This window comes from Erigeron canadensis, chromosome 2 (assembly GCF_010389155.1).
Source record: "Erigeron canadensis isolate Cc75 chromosome 2, C_canadensis_v1, whole genome shotgun sequence".
In the NCBI taxonomy this organism is placed as follows: domain Eukaryota; kingdom Viridiplantae; phylum Streptophyta; class Magnoliopsida; order Asterales; family Asteraceae; genus Erigeron; species Erigeron canadensis.
This window is the reverse complement of record NC_057762.1, coordinates 7976877-7995368: the sequence shown is the minus strand read 5'-3', so window position 1 is coordinate 7995368 and position 18492 is coordinate 7976877. Positions and strand designations below refer to the sequence as shown.

General features: G+C 34.1%; 2 protein-coding genes across 4 annotated transcripts; both read right to left on the bottom strand.

Moving 5' to 3' along the window:
* Positions 1-5016: 5016 nt before the first annotated feature.
* LOC122589097 (probable inactive leucine-rich repeat receptor-like protein kinase At3g03770) lies at positions 5017-8717 on the bottom strand. The gene is made up of 7 exons (XM_043761341.1): positions 7320-8717; positions 6694-6827; positions 6239-6482; positions 5766-5977; positions 5658-5686; positions 5453-5564; positions 5017-5370 (listed from the first exon to the last, which is right to left on the bottom strand). The coding sequence occupies exons 1-7, from the start codon at positions 8674-8676 to the stop codon at positions 5140-5142; spliced, it is 2319 nt and encodes a 772-aa protein (XP_043617276.1). The 5' UTR covers positions 8677-8717; the 3' UTR covers positions 5017-5139.
* Positions 8718-11732: 3015 nt separating this feature from the next.
* LOC122587076 (protoporphyrinogen oxidase, mitochondrial) lies at positions 11733-18356 on the bottom strand. 3 transcript variants are annotated; one of them, XM_043759149.1, is made up of 19 exons: positions 18279-18356; positions 18146-18191; positions 16683-16818; positions 16507-16572; positions 16172-16222; positions 15741-15797; positions 15358-15419; positions 15243-15279; positions 15020-15085; positions 14790-14830; positions 14522-14642; positions 14224-14400; positions 13874-13948; positions 13609-13732; positions 13394-13502; positions 13020-13094; positions 12622-12728; positions 12152-12269; positions 11733-12068 (listed from the first exon to the last, which is right to left on the bottom strand). In XM_043759149.1, the coding sequence occupies exons 1-18, from the start codon at positions 18313-18315 to the stop codon at positions 12160-12162; spliced, it is 1497 nt and encodes a 498-aa protein (XP_043615084.1). In that variant the 5' UTR covers positions 18316-18356; the 3' UTR covers positions 11733-12068; positions 12152-12159. The 3 variants fall into 3 exon arrangements, with proteins under 3 accessions (XP_043615084.1, XP_043615085.1, XP_043615083.1); XM_043759150.1 differs by having other exon boundaries at positions 11733-12062; XM_043759148.1 differs by having other exon boundaries at positions 11733-12053.
* Positions 18357-18492: the final 136 nt, after the last annotated feature.

Genomic DNA, 18492 nt, shown 5'->3' with positions numbered 1-18492 from the left:
TCAATGACTAGGGAATTAACTTGGTAAAACAGTGACATAGACAGCTTGACCCATATTGCTTGATAGAGATGCAACTATCGTCACTTGTTTTAGACAACTCACCAAATCGATGTTAAGTACCAACAGTCACCATTTTTCCCCCCACCAAATTTATTTCACGATTTTCGTGTTAGAACAAGTGATAGACACCATTGTTATTTTATCCTTATATTAATTAACATACTTAAAGATGTTATATGTATGATAATGTAAATCATATTTGGTGGTATACGGATCTATCACTTAGTGCCACTAGATACAACGATGGGGACCACAAAGCTCTCGCTTATACAATATATGTTTTGTTCATCATACTTCCTTATTTACGATCAGATTCTCGATGGTTTATATTACCAACAAACAAGTAATACCCAGTGAACTTCACACCTCGTTTGTTACTATAAGTCGGTTTCAAGTATACGGGTTGGATATTCAAGTTTTCATTTAAAACTATACCTAAACCCGAACCGACGAAAAAATTAAAACCACTCTCATACCATGCCTCTTGGAAATAAGAGTTTGATCCTCGAGGCAAACAAATTTTACCAATAATTCGTTATTGTGCATACGGGCGGGCGGATTATTAGGTACCCCGGATGTGGAGTAACATGGGACGCCTTAGGGCTACGTACGAATGGATTGGGTGCTTAAGCGGTGAGCTTTCGTCAATGGGCCACTCCGTACATAATACATAAACGATAACTAGCATTGTACCCGCGCGATGCGGCGGCGGTTTGGTGGTGACGACGATTGGCGGTGGAGACGGTGGCCGTGGTGGTGTTGTTCATGGTGGGTGCAACTGTGTAAGTAATTTGTGTAAATGTAATTGATGTAAAGTGATAGTAAATATAATTTAGAAGATAAATGATTAATGATGTAAATTAATTTATAAAGGGTAAAATGATAATTTTCCATTTAACACTTTTATGAGAGGAAAAGTGATAATTATTATAAGATAGTATAAATAATTGGCCGTTTATTGGGAGGGAACCCCCAATTACCATTTTTTAACAATTTACTCATTTGTCTCCATTAACCATTATACTTTTTGTGTTTAACTTAACATAAACTTAAAAAAATTTCCAGACACAACAACGAAAGTTTCGAGAATTTTCACATAACCATCACAAGCGTACAAGCTAAAGTATAACATCTTTAATAAAAGTCCGTTTGAAAAATATATATTATAACTATACTAAAAACTTATATGCTTTTACAAGTTCTTTTTGTATATAAGGTACAACTCTCTTATGCATAGAATTGGTACAATCTTATAAACATAAAATACAACTTAATTATTATATTTATAATATACTAAAAAGCTATACAAATGCCGTTAAAAAAAAAGAAAAGCTATACAAATATACAAGTGACTTATGCATGGAATGTAACAAGTTCTCATGACACATAATAATTTTTACTATTTCATTTTAACCCCTTAAACTTTCTATCTTTTAACTTTTGTCACATATCAAAGTTTCGTTTTTATTTTCTTGACAATAAATTTTTGGGTCATAATGTTTTCATCAAATAACTTTCACATGGTTATGATTTTACGTTTAAACATTTGGTTTTGACTATTTTTAGCGGTCTTTATATATATATATATATAACATTTTTAATATATAATAACTTTCATTATCGTTACGTCTTACGTTCATGTAACATCTAAAACATTAATATAGTAATTTGTTTATGTTTTTATACAAAAAAGTCTCTACAAATTTACAAGTCCTTTATGCTTGAAATGTACACGTCCTTATAGCATATAATAATTTTACCAATTTTTTCTATCTTTTAACTTTTGCTCTCCATCATAGTTTTTTTCATTTTCGTGACACTAAACTTTTGGATTTTCATCAGACAATTTTCACACAGTTATGGATTTACTTTTAAACATTTGATTTTGATTATTTTCACCTGTATTTTTATATAAATGACGTTTTTCATATATAATAACTTTTATCATCATTACGTCTAATGTTTATATAACTATTAAAACATTAATATAGTTATTGTTTATGCTTTTATACATCTTATTACTCTTTTACATTTTTTATTGTTATTGCTACATGTTAATTATCTTTTGAAAATTTTGAGTTCGGATATTTGACATAAATTTGGGTCCAAAACTTTTTCATATAAAAATCGTACGCCATGGCAACGCGCATGTACAATAACTAGTTTCTAACAAAATAGGTAAAGAAGAAACAAAATTTAAAATAATATTGGTTATTAGAAACATATAGAATAATTAAAAAGGACAAGGGATAAGTGTCCCGGAATGCAGTCAACTAATGCTCAAAAATTATTGTGTACACGAACTCTAGGTCAGCTTTATTGTATTCAAGAAACTTGTTCAAGAGTCCCATATCATGCAAAAGTGACAGGGTAAGAAGTTAGTCGCTCACCACTTTCAGTTTGACCCGTTGACTGCTTATGTGGCATGTATAGCTGGATTTTATTAAATTAAAAAAAAAAAACTACTTTATTATGTATCTATCTAGGGCTGTCAATTTCGACCCAACCCGAAAAAAATCAGGTTAGGGTTGAGTATTTTCGACCGACCAACCCGTCAACCCACCAACCTGATTTTTTCTGGGTTGGGTCCGGGTTGGGTTGTTGGGTTGTCAGGTCGACCCACCAACCCAATATCTTTAAAATAATTGAATTATATATAATAGTTCATATTCCACATTACACTAATTCATACGTCCTATTCTCATTTTTTATATTTCTAACCTAAAGTAACTTCAAATATAAAATAAAAGGAGGATTCAAAATTATGTGAGATGATAAGTGATGTAGGATGAGGCGGTAAATTTGTTAACTTTGTGCCAAGTATTAACAATACCCTCGTATTTCTTTCTTTTTTGTACCCTTCGTTTTCGGCTTACACCATCAATGATAAAGCTTTATATTGGTTGATTTATTCCATTTTATATTTATATATATTTGCTTCTCGGGTCACATGGGTTGGGTCATGGGTTGGCGGGTTGTGGGTCAGGGTTGAAATTTATGACTTGAAACTTTTAGTGGGTTGGGTTAGGGTCAGAGTTTTTCAACCCGCCAACCCGAACCCGAACCCATTGACAGCCCTATATCTATCTATTGATCTGTCTTCACCATTCTCTCACAAACTTCTCAACCACCGATCAACACCAAACTTCTCAACCACCTTCTCTTACTCTCTCACAAACACAAACACAATCTCTATATCTATATTTTGTATCTATAATACAATCATTATAATTAAAAATAATGGAATCCATCTCCACCATCTCAACCTCAATCGTCCTACCTTTTCCGTCATCCCGAGTATCACCGTCACCTTTTCCGTTCAATTTCAACTTCAAACCCTAGGTTAAAACCTTACAGAATCGAATCTAGATTAAACACCGTTGCCGGAGATAACGGAGAGGAAAAAGAAGAAGAGGAAGTATTATGAATATACATATATGTACTCTGTAAATATATATGTATGTATTATATAATACTTAATCGAATCTAAATTGTCAAAGTCCGATATCTTTCACTTTTCTCCGAATTAAGACTCGAAAATGACACCAAACCACTCACAATTAAATCGCGAACAAATCCTATCCAAAATAAAGTTGATTGAGACTCGCCGGAAAATATGTAAGTTCGCCGGAAGAATTAAAATGATGATAAATTTGTTGTTTTTATGAAATAAGACTTGAAATTTTCATCAAACTACTCCGAATTGAATTCCGCACAAACACTACCTAACAGTTGTTGTGATCTAGATCGCCGGAAAAAATGTCCGTTCGTCGGGAAAATTTAAACGATGATAATTTGTTGTTTCTTCGAGATAAAACTTGAAATTTTCACCAAATTACTCAGTGATGAATCTGCACAAACCCTGACCAACGGTTTTCTGTTTTGAAGTCACCGGAAAATATGGAGTCTTGTCGAAAAACAAACCGTCAGTTAAACTTAACCAATCGAAGATTCAAAAACATCATTCTGTTCCGATTTTGACCGCGAGTAAAACCTTATGAATTTCAGATAGATTTGCTGAACAACGGGATTGAGATCGAGAGAAAAGATGAAGGAAAAAGTTGTTGAATCTTTTTCTTTTTTTGATTTCTTTTGTTTTTTTTTTTTTTTAAATTAGTTATAAGATTGACAACGAAAAGTTGACTCAATATCAGGGTTTGTGATATTGATTTGGAATTTGTCATCCACGTGGAGAGGTAACCGGTTCCATATAAGCAAAATTCATTTTAAGTGTTACTATAACCATAACTTCAAGTTTTTTGAACACAATAAAGCTGACCTAGGGTTTGTGCATACAATAACTTTTCATAATTAGTTGATTGCATTCCGGCGCACTTATCCCAAAAGACAAATATCATTGTTATTTTATTATCATTATCTTTAAATACTAGTGGATGAGAATCCTCTTAAGTTATGTATCAACTTAACTTAATAAGTTAAGTTGTAATTTTGTGAATGCAAAAATATTGTAAAATCTTTTCGGTGGATTCAATTTTTTAAATTTTATTAATTCCTCGTGTTTCGCAAAATTAACTTGACAGTTTGAAAACTTGAAATGACCCCCTATCCAATAATGGTCTGTGGCCTTTATAAGTTATAACCAAACTTTTAGAATGTGATATCTTGCAACACATTGTGGGCCTAAATAGGAAATGGGCTTTAAATATAATTCATGATTTTAACTTTTAAGTTTTAGCTTTTAAGTCTAATTTGAAATTCGTAGTAACACCTTGACACCTCGACTACAGGTACTCAGACTACTCGCTTAGCAACACCACAATATCGTCCGTTTTATCTGCAAAGTGGTTTCCAATGACAAAGTCATATACCTGCGTGCGAAGTGGAAAATATTTTGGTCGTTGCGTGGTAGGAAGGGTGCTACAAGCATACTATGGGCTTTCTGTATTTCCTGAAGATTATAATTTTTAAATTTTATATAAATACTATGTAGCCAAATGCAAGAAAGTAATGTGGTAAATTTGTAACAACTTTGGGTTTATAACTGTATTAGTCTAAAATAAAATAATGAACATTAATTTTGTTATGTGAACTAAGACTAGCTAACTAAGTCTAAAACAATCAACACATTGAAGCACTTTCTGATCTCTGATCAAGATCAGCCGTGGTCTGTACTTGAGCTGCATACTGCAAGTTCCAAAGCACGTCCTCAAACGATGGCCGGTTTGCTGGTTCTGGTGATATGCATTTGTTTGTGATTGATATCACAATCGATAAAGACTCTTGAGAGCATGTTGTTAGTACCACCGGATCAACAATCCTTTGTCTCCCGTCTTGGCTTCCAAAAGATTTCTATACAAATTAAAGAAACACTCCCACATTAGACTAAAACTATGAAATTTTAGATAGTTGCTAATCACAAAAGTTAACATACCATTTCATTGAGCAGAAATGATTCGCCTTTGCCACTTACTATTGGCCCTACAAGTGATTCGAGTAATATGAATCCAAAATCATATACATCATCAGCCATCTTTTTTAAACGCCTGCAACACACATCTTCGAAATAAGTCTTGGAAAGAAACTCTTTTGCTTTAAACAAAACTGCAATGAACATACTATAGAATTAAGTTCATTACCATGATTTAGGTACATCTGATCCCTTTGCCTGCATTATAAAAATACCGAATGTAAGTACATGAATTTTTTATCAAAATCATAACAAGATTGTAAGGTATACAATATACCTCAAGCTGTTCTAGTTCTCCTGTGATGACAGACATTCCATAATCGCTGAGCTTTGCAATTTGATAATCATCAAGCAATATGTTGTTTGTCTTTAAACGGTTACTTGATGAAGCGGGGATCACTCCTGTATGCAGATAATGTATAGCTTTTGCAACTCCTATCAGAACTGCTAATCGGTCTGGCCACCTAAGAACTCTTTCCAGCCTGCTATCTGCATAATTAGGAAGAAAAAATGCATAATGAAAATACTTAACTTTTGCTAACTCTCCAAGCCAAAAAACCAGAAAAATATGAACATAAAGAAACTCCCCCAACCTTCTAGCAAGTGTTATTTTTCTAAGTCTGCTAGTAGCTAATTGAATTTTTTCCGAAACTTCACATATTTTCCAGCTGAGATACTCATATATAGATTTTAGCATGATCGTTACTCATGATATATAGATTAAAAAAGTTATAAAAAACTTGAAACAACCTGAGAGAAAAGCTCGAAAATTTCCATTAGATATGTACTCGTATACGAGGAAGATTCTGCTAGAAGTTGACTCTTCTCCTCCACCATCGTGTATGCAGTAACCCAAGAAGCCAACTAGATGTGGATGGCGAAGCTTTGAGATCAAATCTAATCTGACTTTCAGGTTTCGTTTTGAGTATCGTTTGAACAAAGAAAGTGAGCGTATTGCAACATATCCTCCGTTTTCTAATCTTCCCTTGTAAAGCTGCATAAAAGCAACGTCAATATGCAGCTTAAAACTTGAGGATTATTATGACAAACTATGAAAAAACATATCCTTTAACACCAACTTATATACAAGTTTCGTTTTTTCCCCTGTAATGTGTAATGTAATTACTCAACCTACTAAGATTTTGAAATTTAAATTTCACTGGATATCTTGAAAAGTAGCAAAACATATAAAACAATGATGTTACCTTCCCAATGGACCCCTCACCCAGGAATGCCGACTGATCAAAATTGTCTGTCGCCTCTGCTAGATCTTCAATGGAAAACACTCGGCACGATGGGGCAACTTGTGTTCCTAACTCAGATGCTTCAGACACAATCCCTGAAACAGAACCCCAAACAGATCATTTTTCTGTTACACTTTAATCAACTTATGATGATCTTCTGAAATCACATTGCAAAATGTATGAGTGAGTTGGATAACACAATAGAAAACTATAATACCTACTCAAATATTTTAAAATGGTCAGTGCAAAGTAATATATATGTTGTTGCGCCAATATGACATCCATGAGGCCCCAAAGGGGGCTAGTAACATTTATGGATTGCCTTAAGTGAAAATCTTGAATGTTTGATGAAATAAACTGGATAAAGAATGTAATCCAAGATTGGATGTTGATCAAGTATAAAATGTTTAAAACCCAAAATCTTCATTCAAAGGATTAAGCTTGAATTAAAATCATGAATCAAAGCAAGTGTCTTGTTTGAGAGCGCGGTCTAAACCCAAATGAAAGAAGTTTTAATGTCCTGCACTTGATAGTATAGACTCCAAATTACTGAATAACCACAACAGAATATATCGAGTATGACTTACCAGCATTAGTAATAACTTCAGGAGAGGTTCCTGTTGGTGTACTCTCCTTACTGACTTTCGGTGCAGTGTGCTGTAGCGTAACTGTCTCTCTTGGATGACGTCTTCTTCGGTATATTAGTATGAGAATCGCAAATGATGCTAAAAAGATTCCGGAACAAGTTACAACAATGAGGACCCACAAAGCTCTACCCCAAATATATGTTTTCTTTACCATCCTTCCTTCTTTACAATCAGATTCTTTATGGCTTCCATTACCAACAAAAAAGCAATTTCCAGTGAACTTTACAACTCGTTTGTTACTAGAAGTTGCGTCCAAACAAGAAGGAAGCCTACCCGTAAACTGATTGCTAGAAATATCAACAAAACCAAGTTTGTTTCCACATTTGATCGAATTGGAAAGTGACCCGCTTAACATATTTGCAGCTAGATTCAGATAAGTAATGTTTGGCAAAACAAACAAACCAGACGGTGGCGTTCCTACCAATGAGTTTAATGAAATGTCAACATGATGAATTTGGTTAAGTTTCCCAAACTCTTCAGGAATGTTGCCCGAAAAGGAGTTGTTACTTAATAGAACTGTGATCACTCCTTTAGGCAACAAAGGAAGTTCAGAATCTAGATGATTTTCCCTTAAATCTAGTAAATGTAGATTCGATAAAGTACTTAAATCAGGTAATTTACCCGAAATTTGATTGTGGGAAAGTGCTAAATCTGTAAGGGTTGTAGCCTTGCAAATTGAAGCAGGGAAATGACCCTTTAAGTAATTATTCTTTAAACTCAAAATGGTAAGGTTAGATAATGAATCAAACCAGTCAGGGATGGTTTCATTCAAGAAATTAGCATCTAGGGTCAAAGTACGAAGATTTTTTAATCTCGAAATCTCATTTGGGACAGAACCAAACATAAAATTTGAGCTCATATCTAAGACTTCAAGTGAACTAAGCCTATGGATTTTATCAGGAAGTTGACCCCAAATTCCTAAAGATACTAAACTAAGAACCTTTAAAGTAGTCAGTCTTGTCAATGTAACGACTAACGATTCGATAGAGAAAGTTTCGGATAACGTTTGGTTTTGCAGAGCAAATCCATTGAAAAGACTGACTTTTGGAAGCTTATCTCCCATTATTTTGAGTTCAGTAACAGAATTGTCTTCACATTTTATACTTACATGAAGACTTGAAGGGAAGTTGCAAAAATCTCCATAATAGTATTCCCAACTGTTTAACTGAATTGGATATTCCAAATGTTGTCTTAACTGAAGAAGATATCTAGATTGAGTGGTTTGTAATGCATATGTGTTTGAGATCAAGAAAAGCCATACAACAATGATTATGTGAAAGAAATAATATATGCCCATTTCAAGAATCTTGAAAAATGGATCAAAGTTAAGCTAAGAAATTTGGTATAAGCATATATATATGAACTTAATTGTGCATGAAAATAATTTGAACTTTAAACATGACTACTCCTGCATAAAAGGCTGTAAGGAATGATAAAAGAGATAATGTAGAATAGTAGTTGTTGGTTAATTATGGTCCTTTTGTGGAGAATTTATTGGGTGTGTGTGTTTAGTAAGTTAAAAAGGGAGAAATGGGTGTTGAAAATAAAAGCAAGAAAAGAGTAATGGGAGGTAGTTGAAGACATGAAGAAGAGAGTGCATATGCATTTAGTGGAAAGCTGCTGCAATGGAAGAAAAGAAAAGAATAATGAGATAGGATTTTGGGTAGGGGATGGCTTCATTTGAATATATAGGATGCTCTAATTTATGTTTGGGACAAAATTGAAATGAGAGATGTATAATGTTGTCCTTTTGGACATGACATGTTTCATTGAAAATTTACAACATCGGATATAAAAGATTAGCTTTTTCTTTCATCTTGCTACGGATATATCACGTTTATCTTTTTTTTTTATCCATCGTCTCTACCCCAGACATTACATTCTGCTCCACGGGCGTTGGTATGATCCACTACCCCAAATACCATCGGTGTAGATCACCTCTCGATGCCAAGCACCCTCGTGAAATGCCACTGAGCGATCCCCCATGATCCATTGCAAATCATATCACTCGGAAATTTCAGTTTGTTGGTGTCACATTAATAAGTATTGAACCAGTTTTACCATGAACCACCATACTAAAAAGTCCAATTTGTTGATATCACCTCATCGTGTATATAATGACATTACAAAGCTTATTATACTAAATTATAAAACATATTAATTTAAAATTTTATTAACAATAACAATAAACCTATAAAATAAAATATGATTTACATTAAAGAATAGGATTTTTTTTAAAAAAAACTTTCTAAAACTAATATAAGACCTATCGCCTTCTTCACATCACCTACAACCCACCCACACAGAGATACATATGAAATAAAAAATGTAAAAAAAATACTTAACGTGCCCAATTGCTCGACAGTGACCACCAAACCAAAACTACTTGCTGGCCAACGCGCTGAAGGCTCAGACGAGTTGGTGCCAATGTACCAGGAACAAACTGATTGTTAAAAAACGTCTAGTGTCTAAGTAATTGATTATTCTCACATGAAACTTTAGATACTCATTATTGCATTGCTCCAAAATTGTACTAGTATGTTTGGACTGAACATGGGTCTATGTTGCTACATAACAAATCGTATCTGCAGAAAATGCTATATGAAATAATGTATAAATCAATAAATGTAGTTAAAGATCTATGGGTCCTCTTGAATTTAAAAAGTACTCACATATGAGGGGGGACTACAGACGACTCCAATTATTTTTAAGTGATTACCAGTGTACTGGAAATTGATGAACTTCTCAAACAGATGTTAATGACGACTATAAATAATTGAACAACTATAACGTGTAAAATTTTATAATGAATGATGAATATGCTACTAGGTATTAGAAGTGAAAAGAGTGATTTGGCTTTAACTTCAGCTCATGTATTTACGAGGCACAAATCCTTAATTGGGTGTCTCAAGTTCGAATCTCATTATATACAATCTTAGAAGCGACTAGTGAAAAAGTTCGAAAAAATTACCAAAATAAGAAAAAATTCATCTGTTTATCCGTTTTAAGTGTAAGAATGTAAGATACACCTCTCTGTAGAGAAGATGAATCTAATATTTGTAGCTTTATAACGGTTTTAAAAGACTGAACTTAACACTAATGATTTTGTCCTAAAAGCACCGACAGCATAATGGGGTGATGATTTGGATAGACTCGGGATATGCAGACAAAGAGCTTAATTAAAGCAGCCAATAACCGTCATAAATACCTAGCTCTTTTTTATTAAGAGTTCAATTCATGTTTGCTTTAAGGATTAAAATTAAGCAAAACAATTCATCTTTTCTTGAAGATTTATGACTAAGCAAATAGGTTTTAGATTCATTTATTCGGATCTTGATTCACCTTCAATTAATGACTAAACAAAGAGATGAACACAAGAAAACAAATACTAATCCTCCAATAATCTATTTAGTTAAGCTAAACAATATTAAAACGTCAGTTAATACGGAGTAGTAACAGACAAAAGGGAAAGAAAAAGAAAAAGGTACGACAGCACAAAGACAAAGTTCTTGGGTGAATTTCGAGGACACAAACTCCTATGAAAGACTATACCGGTCTTTATCTTTCCACTCTGACCCCTTGCGTAACAATATTTTACATCCTCTCCGATCAACCCTTTTCTAACCACTCCTAAAATATTACCTAAAATGTTTTAATCTAAAACCTCTTGTAAGAATATATAACAGGGATAATAATACTTAATTATTAACCAACCAAAACACTAGGGTGGAGGTCCATTGATTGGGGATGTCTCTAAAAGGATGAAACTCCTTAAGAAAAATACTCTAGTGACCCAAAGAGAGACTTACCTACTCTGACTTGGGCTCGCAAAGCGAGTCAACTTTTGGGTCTAGTCTAAGTGAGTAAGACACCTATGTTTAGGAAAAAAAAAGAAGCTAACCATCAAGTTTATCTAGTGATAAAGAATTGGAATATAGTACATAAAAAAGTTGTACTTTTTCATATCAAAAGGCCACCCCTGATTTTTATGGTAAGTGTACAACTATTTAATGCACACCCATTGAGCTTTGTTTAGCAAAACCCGAAAGAATTATATGTTTCCTCACAAAAGATTTCAAGTTCGAATATGTCCTTAAGCATATTTTGGAGGTGACCATGTGAATGGATAACACCGGTCACAGGTAAAATCTATTTAGACCGCTATAACGAGCAAAAATGGCTCACCATCAAGGAATAACCCTTAAAATAATGGAAAACTTTTCAAGAAAAAAAAAAAACCTAAAACCTGATTGGCTTTTATTTAGGGATTTTTCTAACGGCTATAATTAACTTGAATAGAAAATTTGTATATTCTATATCAAAAGTTCATCCCCTAACTATTTATAATAAAAGTACAACTAATTCAAGCACGTTTATTTAAACTATTTGGTTGAGACAGATAGTTAAAAGTATACTCAAAAATGGCGAGCCTTTGTTACAGATGCAAATTAAGCAAAACCCGAGCCCCATGTTTTGTTACAACATTTTGCAATGTTTAACATCATCCGGAACGATCAATTTCTACAACACTTTGATCCATTATTATTGCATTATAAAAGTAACTAAAGCTTAGTCCTTCGACTACATTCAAAGACACCGGAAAAAGCCACACTATTTTTTCGCCATATTTATCCAATCCCGATTGAAAGAAAACTTCTTGAGATGTACACGTACCTGAAAAGTCTTGCACTTTGAATAATAATTAAGAAAATGCAGGATTATATGGTTCAGGCTCAGAATTTCATTCATTTTTGTATCATAAATAGTATTACCACAACATCTAGCAACGCTTCTCATCGGAATATGAATCCAAATATGAAATCACAGATTCGGCTGCTTTGCATCCAGAGGATATTGCTTTTCCAACTGCAAGTCCTCCTTTGTGGTTACCTAATAGATTTGTCCTCATTTAGTCATTCTTATCAACCTACTATCCTTTTTAACTTGCTTTTTTAAAACGAGCATAATGCCCGCGCGTTGTAGCGGCTAAAAGGTGATGGAAGACGGTGGTGGAGATCGAGAGAGGCGGTGGAGGAGGGCGGCGGCGAAGGGTGATAAAAGGTCGATGAGAGCGTGTAATGATTAGAGACAATGTGGGAAAGGATGATATATAAAGGTTTTATGTATAAGTAGGGGTATTTTAGGAAGAAAAAAAATGCTTAATTTTAAGAAATCTAATACTCTTTATAAGGGAGTATAGATTTGTATATATCTACTTTATTTCAAACACAAAAAGGTTTACCCGCATAAAAGTAACCAGGTAGCTCTCTTTCCATCTTCTCAATTGCTTCCATAACTAAGCCATAGTCACGCCCGTACAATGGATATGCTTTGCTCCAGTAATAGTGACTGCAATTAAACTACATCATTATCATGTATGACATGAACAAAAAAACACAAGACAAATTAAGCATAAGCTACTTGTACATTGTACAAGTATCTGTGAACCTCGGGCTTTTAAAAAAAAGTTAAATTTCAAGAAACAATTTCAATTGGTGAACATGCGCCAATGAAAAAGTCTAAGCTGAAAATTAAGTTGTGTAATTGTTTGTATAGTGCTCAGGAATGCAATTCTTGCAATCCTTTGATCTAGATAAACTAACGTTTAATAAAAGCAGCAGAGCTAGAATGTGTCCTTACGTCAAAAATTGTGGCTCTCCCTCTGCTCCAAGCAACTGTCTGAGGTCAGAAGTTACTATCTGCTTCAACTCATCCCTGTATTTACAGAAAATATATATTATTGCAAGAATTATACTTGAGTTATGTCCTCTCCCCTTAAACAGCAACAAGAAAGCTCCAACATTTCTCCTTTCCTCCAAAAAAGTTTCCAAACTAAATTATTACTTACTCATCATAATCATCATAAATAATAGATTGATATTCCTATAGGGAATGGTCAAGAAGATTCTCTTATGAAGTTTTTAGAGACAGCCATTATACAACTACTTCCTCAATACTTGAGTAAATTTGAAGCTAAAATATTGAGCAGAAATTATTGCAATGATCAAGCCTACCTCGAAGCATTGGCCAGTTCTTTGTTTCGACTTCCCCCAACAAAGGTGGTATAAAGATACAAGTCTTCAGGGGCACGATCTGGAAACATCATGGAAGAAAAGAGAGTGCCTGCATAACAGAATTTTCAATAATAATTATAGACAATAAAGAAAAAAAAAAGAAAAAAAAATGAAAAGGAAAAAAAATAAAAAGATAATACACAGGCAAGCTTTACCTAACGTCTTCAAACCATTTTCCTGCTCCTTGGCAGGAACAAGCATTCCAAATCCCTCAAGGGGCCGCTTCACATTCTCTTTCTTGAATGTAGAGATTATGACTGAAACTGGCATATAACTAAGCTGCATTATAAAAACCAGAAAATATTCCTTTAAAGGATATCTCCCCATGGTAAAGATTATTGTTTAAATTTCAAAAGAGCTAAAACTAAGGGGTTCTGCACGAATTCCATATGATAGAACTCACACGGTACAATAACATACCTCAGGTATAAAATTGAGCAGGAACGGACTTCCTGTCTTTGTAATCTTCATTTCTTTCACATTGCCAAGTGGGGCCTAATTCGGGAGCATGTACTGTGTTAATTACGTTCTAATTGCACTTACAAACTAATAAGCATTAAAACAAATGGGTGTATAAACAATAATTCTCCTATTTCTGAAATAGAGAATAAGAATTTCCATATTTTGTCCACAGATTTGAATATTTGATGAATCCAGATCCACCAAGATAGCACAAAAAAAAGTTGCTGAGACAAACTAGTCTTGTCAAAATGCAAAACATTAACCAAATTTATGTCAATGTCACCGTAAGATAACACAACTATACTCACAGTCATGATCACAGCATCAAAAGGTTGCTGATTTAATTGTTTGTTCTGATCTGGAGCACAATAGATCGACCAACTCCCAGTAGTGTTATCATCATAGCTATAGGACATTTCAAGCACCTTGGATTGAAGATTAAGTTCATGTTGTCCAACTTCTTTGCTCAGTGCATTTGTAAGTGTCTGCATGAGAATAAAGATTTAAAAGAACAAAGTAAGCAATATATTGATGGCCTGTTTCTACTTTAAAGAATATATTAGATTCCAATAAATGAATCTTGACAGACAAAATCACCAATCTTACCTGCATTCCACCTAAAAATGAAAAGGAGCCACGCCTGCGCTTGCTGCTTCCTGAAGGACTCTTTTTTCTGCCTCGAGAAGAGATCATAGACTGAAATGCCCCAGAAATGAGTGAACCAAACCTGCATGTTGATTTGACCGTCATCACATTGAATTTAAGAATCCAAGCTTTATAAATATTATAATAAAAAATCATAGTAGATTGCATGGGAACAAATAATCAAGCTCACTTAAAGAATGAATTACATATTATTTTGTAGCTTACATACCTTCTCTCTAAATCCCATAATTCAGGGAATGAATAGCGCATCTGTATGGAAAATATGAGGTTGATAGATTAACCTAGAAGGTTAATGATGAGAGGTAGCACTTAGCAGGGGTGTCAAAGAATGCATTTGCACCTCCACATGCTTTAAAGTGTTTTTGTTTGTTAATTGAAATCAGTTATGTATATCCCCACACTAATATGAAGCAGCATGGACATGGAAGAGTTACTCACAGAAAGTGACTCCGGATCTCCACCGCTTGTTCCAGCAACAACAGGATTAATGAGATACTCAACAACCTTACATATGTACATTAAGTATAGAAAATTAAGATAGCGGAAAGCATGGACAAATTTTGAAGTACCACACAAATGAAAACTTGGACCCCTTAATATCAAAAGAAAGACGTATACCAGAATAACTGAACTGAAGATAAAGGTTACAATATACATATACCTCCTTCCCAAAATGACGTTGAAAGAAAGCACCAACACTACAAAATAGTAAATAAATAAAAAGTTAGTCCCTAATAGGGTTTAACAGATAGATAGGAAAGAAGGCTATATATTACCTTTCTTGTGTATCAGACGAGTTCTTCTTCTTCCATGAAAATGGCTCCAAAAGTATTTGAAGCTGTAATTTTTGCAACAAACCCCATAATCACATACACAATGTAATGAAGTACAAATTATAATTTTGAGATCATCTGATATCAAAATGAGAAAGAATTTGTGTAACTCGTGTGCTAATATATTACCATTGCAATTTTGGATAATTTTTTAAATACAACCGAAAAGGGCATGCATCATTTTTATTAAAAATTTAAAGCATAGTAGGATAAAGAGTTTTTGTGAGCCTTGACATTGAGAATCATTGGGTAGATAATATGAGAATGAAAGGATTGGATACGGTTTAAATACTTCAGACTTAAACATCCAAGAGCTACTAACGAACCTTTGATTGAGTGGAAAGCAAACTGCTTTGGATCAGTGCAATGGGGTTAGAAGGTACCTGCAGACATGAGTTTGGCCAAGTTACATTCAGTATATAAGACATGAACTTGGCAAGTACAAAAGAAAACTAAAATTGTGACAGCTACGACCGCGTAATAAAACAACCTTTTTTTTTGTGTTTTGAGTTTATAACTATCTATACGAAAGAACAGTACAATAAACTGCCATAATTATTTACATTCCCAGAAAACCAAAATCAGTTTACAAAACTTTGTAAACAAATGATAAGTGTTTATGAGGTTGAGAATTTGAGTCCAATAAAACACAATTTCTACTAATGATTTTGAAGTAAAGTTTCATCTTATACTTTTAAACTCTTTTGTTCATATATAACAGAGGATTAGTTTTCAGCATGGTGTTGAGATATCATACCAGTACCGGTTTTCCATTTCTTACAATATATCGCTTATGTTGGGAAAGTGGCTGCAAAAGGAAATATAGTGTAGTATTCAGCCATGGTAAACATATACACACATGACCACAACAAATAAATGAAACAAGAACCATAGCCGACAAATTATTACAGCCACAGCCACATAAAGTGGATTTAGCCTTCCGTATTTGAACACGAATAAAAGTGATATAAACAATTTCCTCTTCTTTATACTATGTCATTTAGTATACAATGGGAGAAATTTGCAAAAATAAATTTTCAAACGCACGCTACAGGAAGCATGATGTTCCATATCCAACAACATATAACTTACAGACTGTTGTTTATCTCGAAGACCAAGATCATCAAGCAACCTGCTGACATCCGGTTCACTCTCAGTCTACAAATACGGAGTAAAAGAGCATCAAAACAACTTTTTTTTAAAAAAAATAAAAAATAAATAAAAAAAAAGAAGTTATGTCTATAAGCAAACTAACATCGATATCATACCATAGTATTGGCACCCTCGTCCCATATTAAACCGTTTTGTGAAATGCTTCTTAGTTTCCCTCCGGCTATCTCACCGGCTTCAAAAACAGTGACATTTATTCCATGTAGTTTTAACTTATATGCAGCCGCAAGCCCACTGAAACAAACCAAGTCATTCATTCATGATTCAACATAATATGGCCGGCCATTCCTCTAGATATCAATCAATCACCATGTTGCACTAGACTACTATACTCACCAATTTATTTACAAATTTCATACATGTAACGAATAATCAAAATAATATATTATACTAGCAGCAAAAAATCAACAATATGTAAACCCCATTGGAAACATCTTACCATCTGGGTTCGAGTCCACAAAAACAACATGACCCAATTCTTGTGCGAGGGGTATGGGGGATGTGAGATGTAGACAGTCTTGCCTCTACCCAGAGGCAGAAAGACTACTTCCATAAGGACCTCCATCCAAAAAAGGCAAAAGTAGGAGAGTGTAAAGAGTTCAGTAACCATACCTGTCGACCGAGTATCATGATACTCTTACTACATTAAGAGTAGACAAGGGTAGAAGACATACCACATAGCCCAAATTGGACAATACATAGTAAATAAGACATTTGAACATATTAAACATCATAAAAACATAATAAATATAACCGTCTGCATAGAACCAAACATGTGGGATGAGAGCAACAATTAATAGGGGCATGTCTCCTCCCAGCAAGTCATAGAAGCAAATAGGTTTGGTAGTACGAGTGGCATGTGCAAGAAGTCAAGAACCCCTTTAACCTCCTCCCAGCAAGTCACAAAAGCAAATAGGGTTGGTATCAGCCATGCATACATAGATATAAGTAGATATTTACTAGGAAGTCCTGGGGACTGGTGGGCCCACATATAATGTGGGTGCTAGTTTTCTATTTTGGATTGGACAGTCTATGTATCGGCTAGTTTCTTACTGGAAATTTTTATCTTTAATATAATATAATTTAATGCCTTCCAAAAAAATAAAAAAATAGTGGGTACTAATCCCTAATCGACCTATGAAACAAAGTAGCATAGGTCACCTAGCTGTCGAGAACACTACCCCTAACAGTGCAAAGAAGTCATATGAGCATATAAGAAAGGTATCATGCATGAAAATCCACAATTATATAAAGTACCCCTAAAAGGATTACTTATCTACCATATTCCGCTAAGCTAATCCTAGTCCTCTAAATATTGGTCATGTCCTCCGACAAGCAAAGCATTTTTGGGGTCAAAACAAACGCTAGAGTAATCTCCACCCTCGTTTAGGAATCTTTCATTTCATGGCCATAACAAGTAACCAACTATAGAGGTCAAAGAAAACCAAAGTCTACATAACCTTCCGTGGGGTGGGATATTTGGGTATTTCGCCGTAAAAAGTAAGAAGTAAAATAAAATGCAAGATACATATATTATATATATGAAAGTAGTAACATTGACCTGACACCGGCGCCAACAACTGCAACTCTCTTAGCAGGTGCTTTCTCTGTGCAACAAAATGCAGAACTGGATTATCTACAATGAAAATAATAACATATTAAGATTATTAAGAAGAAAAAGAAATAGTATCTACCTTTGTTATCATCTGTTGTTGTTGTTGGAGAAGCCATTGTTGGGTTGTTTCGGTTTGGTATAACTTCTCTGTGGGTGAACCACCTCTAGTAAACTAATTTTCATTTTCAACGTTCGGGTCGGATCGGGTCAAATCAGGTTAGGTCAGATCCGATCTACCCCACTATTTTCCAAGTCAGATAAGGAAAATGGGTATATATTTTTAGGAAGGGAAT

Excerpts from the sequence above, each read along its gene's own strand:
- LOC122589097 (XM_043761341.1), bottom strand. The coding sequence starts at position 8,676 with ATGGGCATATATTATTTCTTTCACATAATCATTGTTGTATGGCTTTTC. Across the intron at positions 5,978-6,238 it reads TTTTCGAGCTTTTCTCTCAG|ATAGCAGGCTGGAAAGAGTT; the intron begins GTTGTTTCAAGT and ends CTAATTATGCAG. Across the intron at positions 5,371-5,452 it reads CATTTCTGCTCAATGAAATG|AAATCTTTTGGAAGCCAAGA; the intron begins GTATGTTAACTT and ends TAATTTGTATAG.
- LOC122587076 (XM_043759149.1), bottom strand. The coding sequence starts at position 18,315 with ATGGCTTCTCCAACAACAACAACAGATGATAACAAAG. Across the intron at positions 15,798-16,171 it reads GAAATGGAAAACCGGTACTG|GTACCTTCTAACCCCATTGC; the intron begins GTATGATATCTC and ends TCATGTCTGCAG. Across the intron at positions 13,095-13,393 it reads GAACTGGCCAATGCTTCGAG|GGATGAGTTGAAGCAGATAG; the intron begins GTAGGCTTGATC and ends CTGTAAATACAG.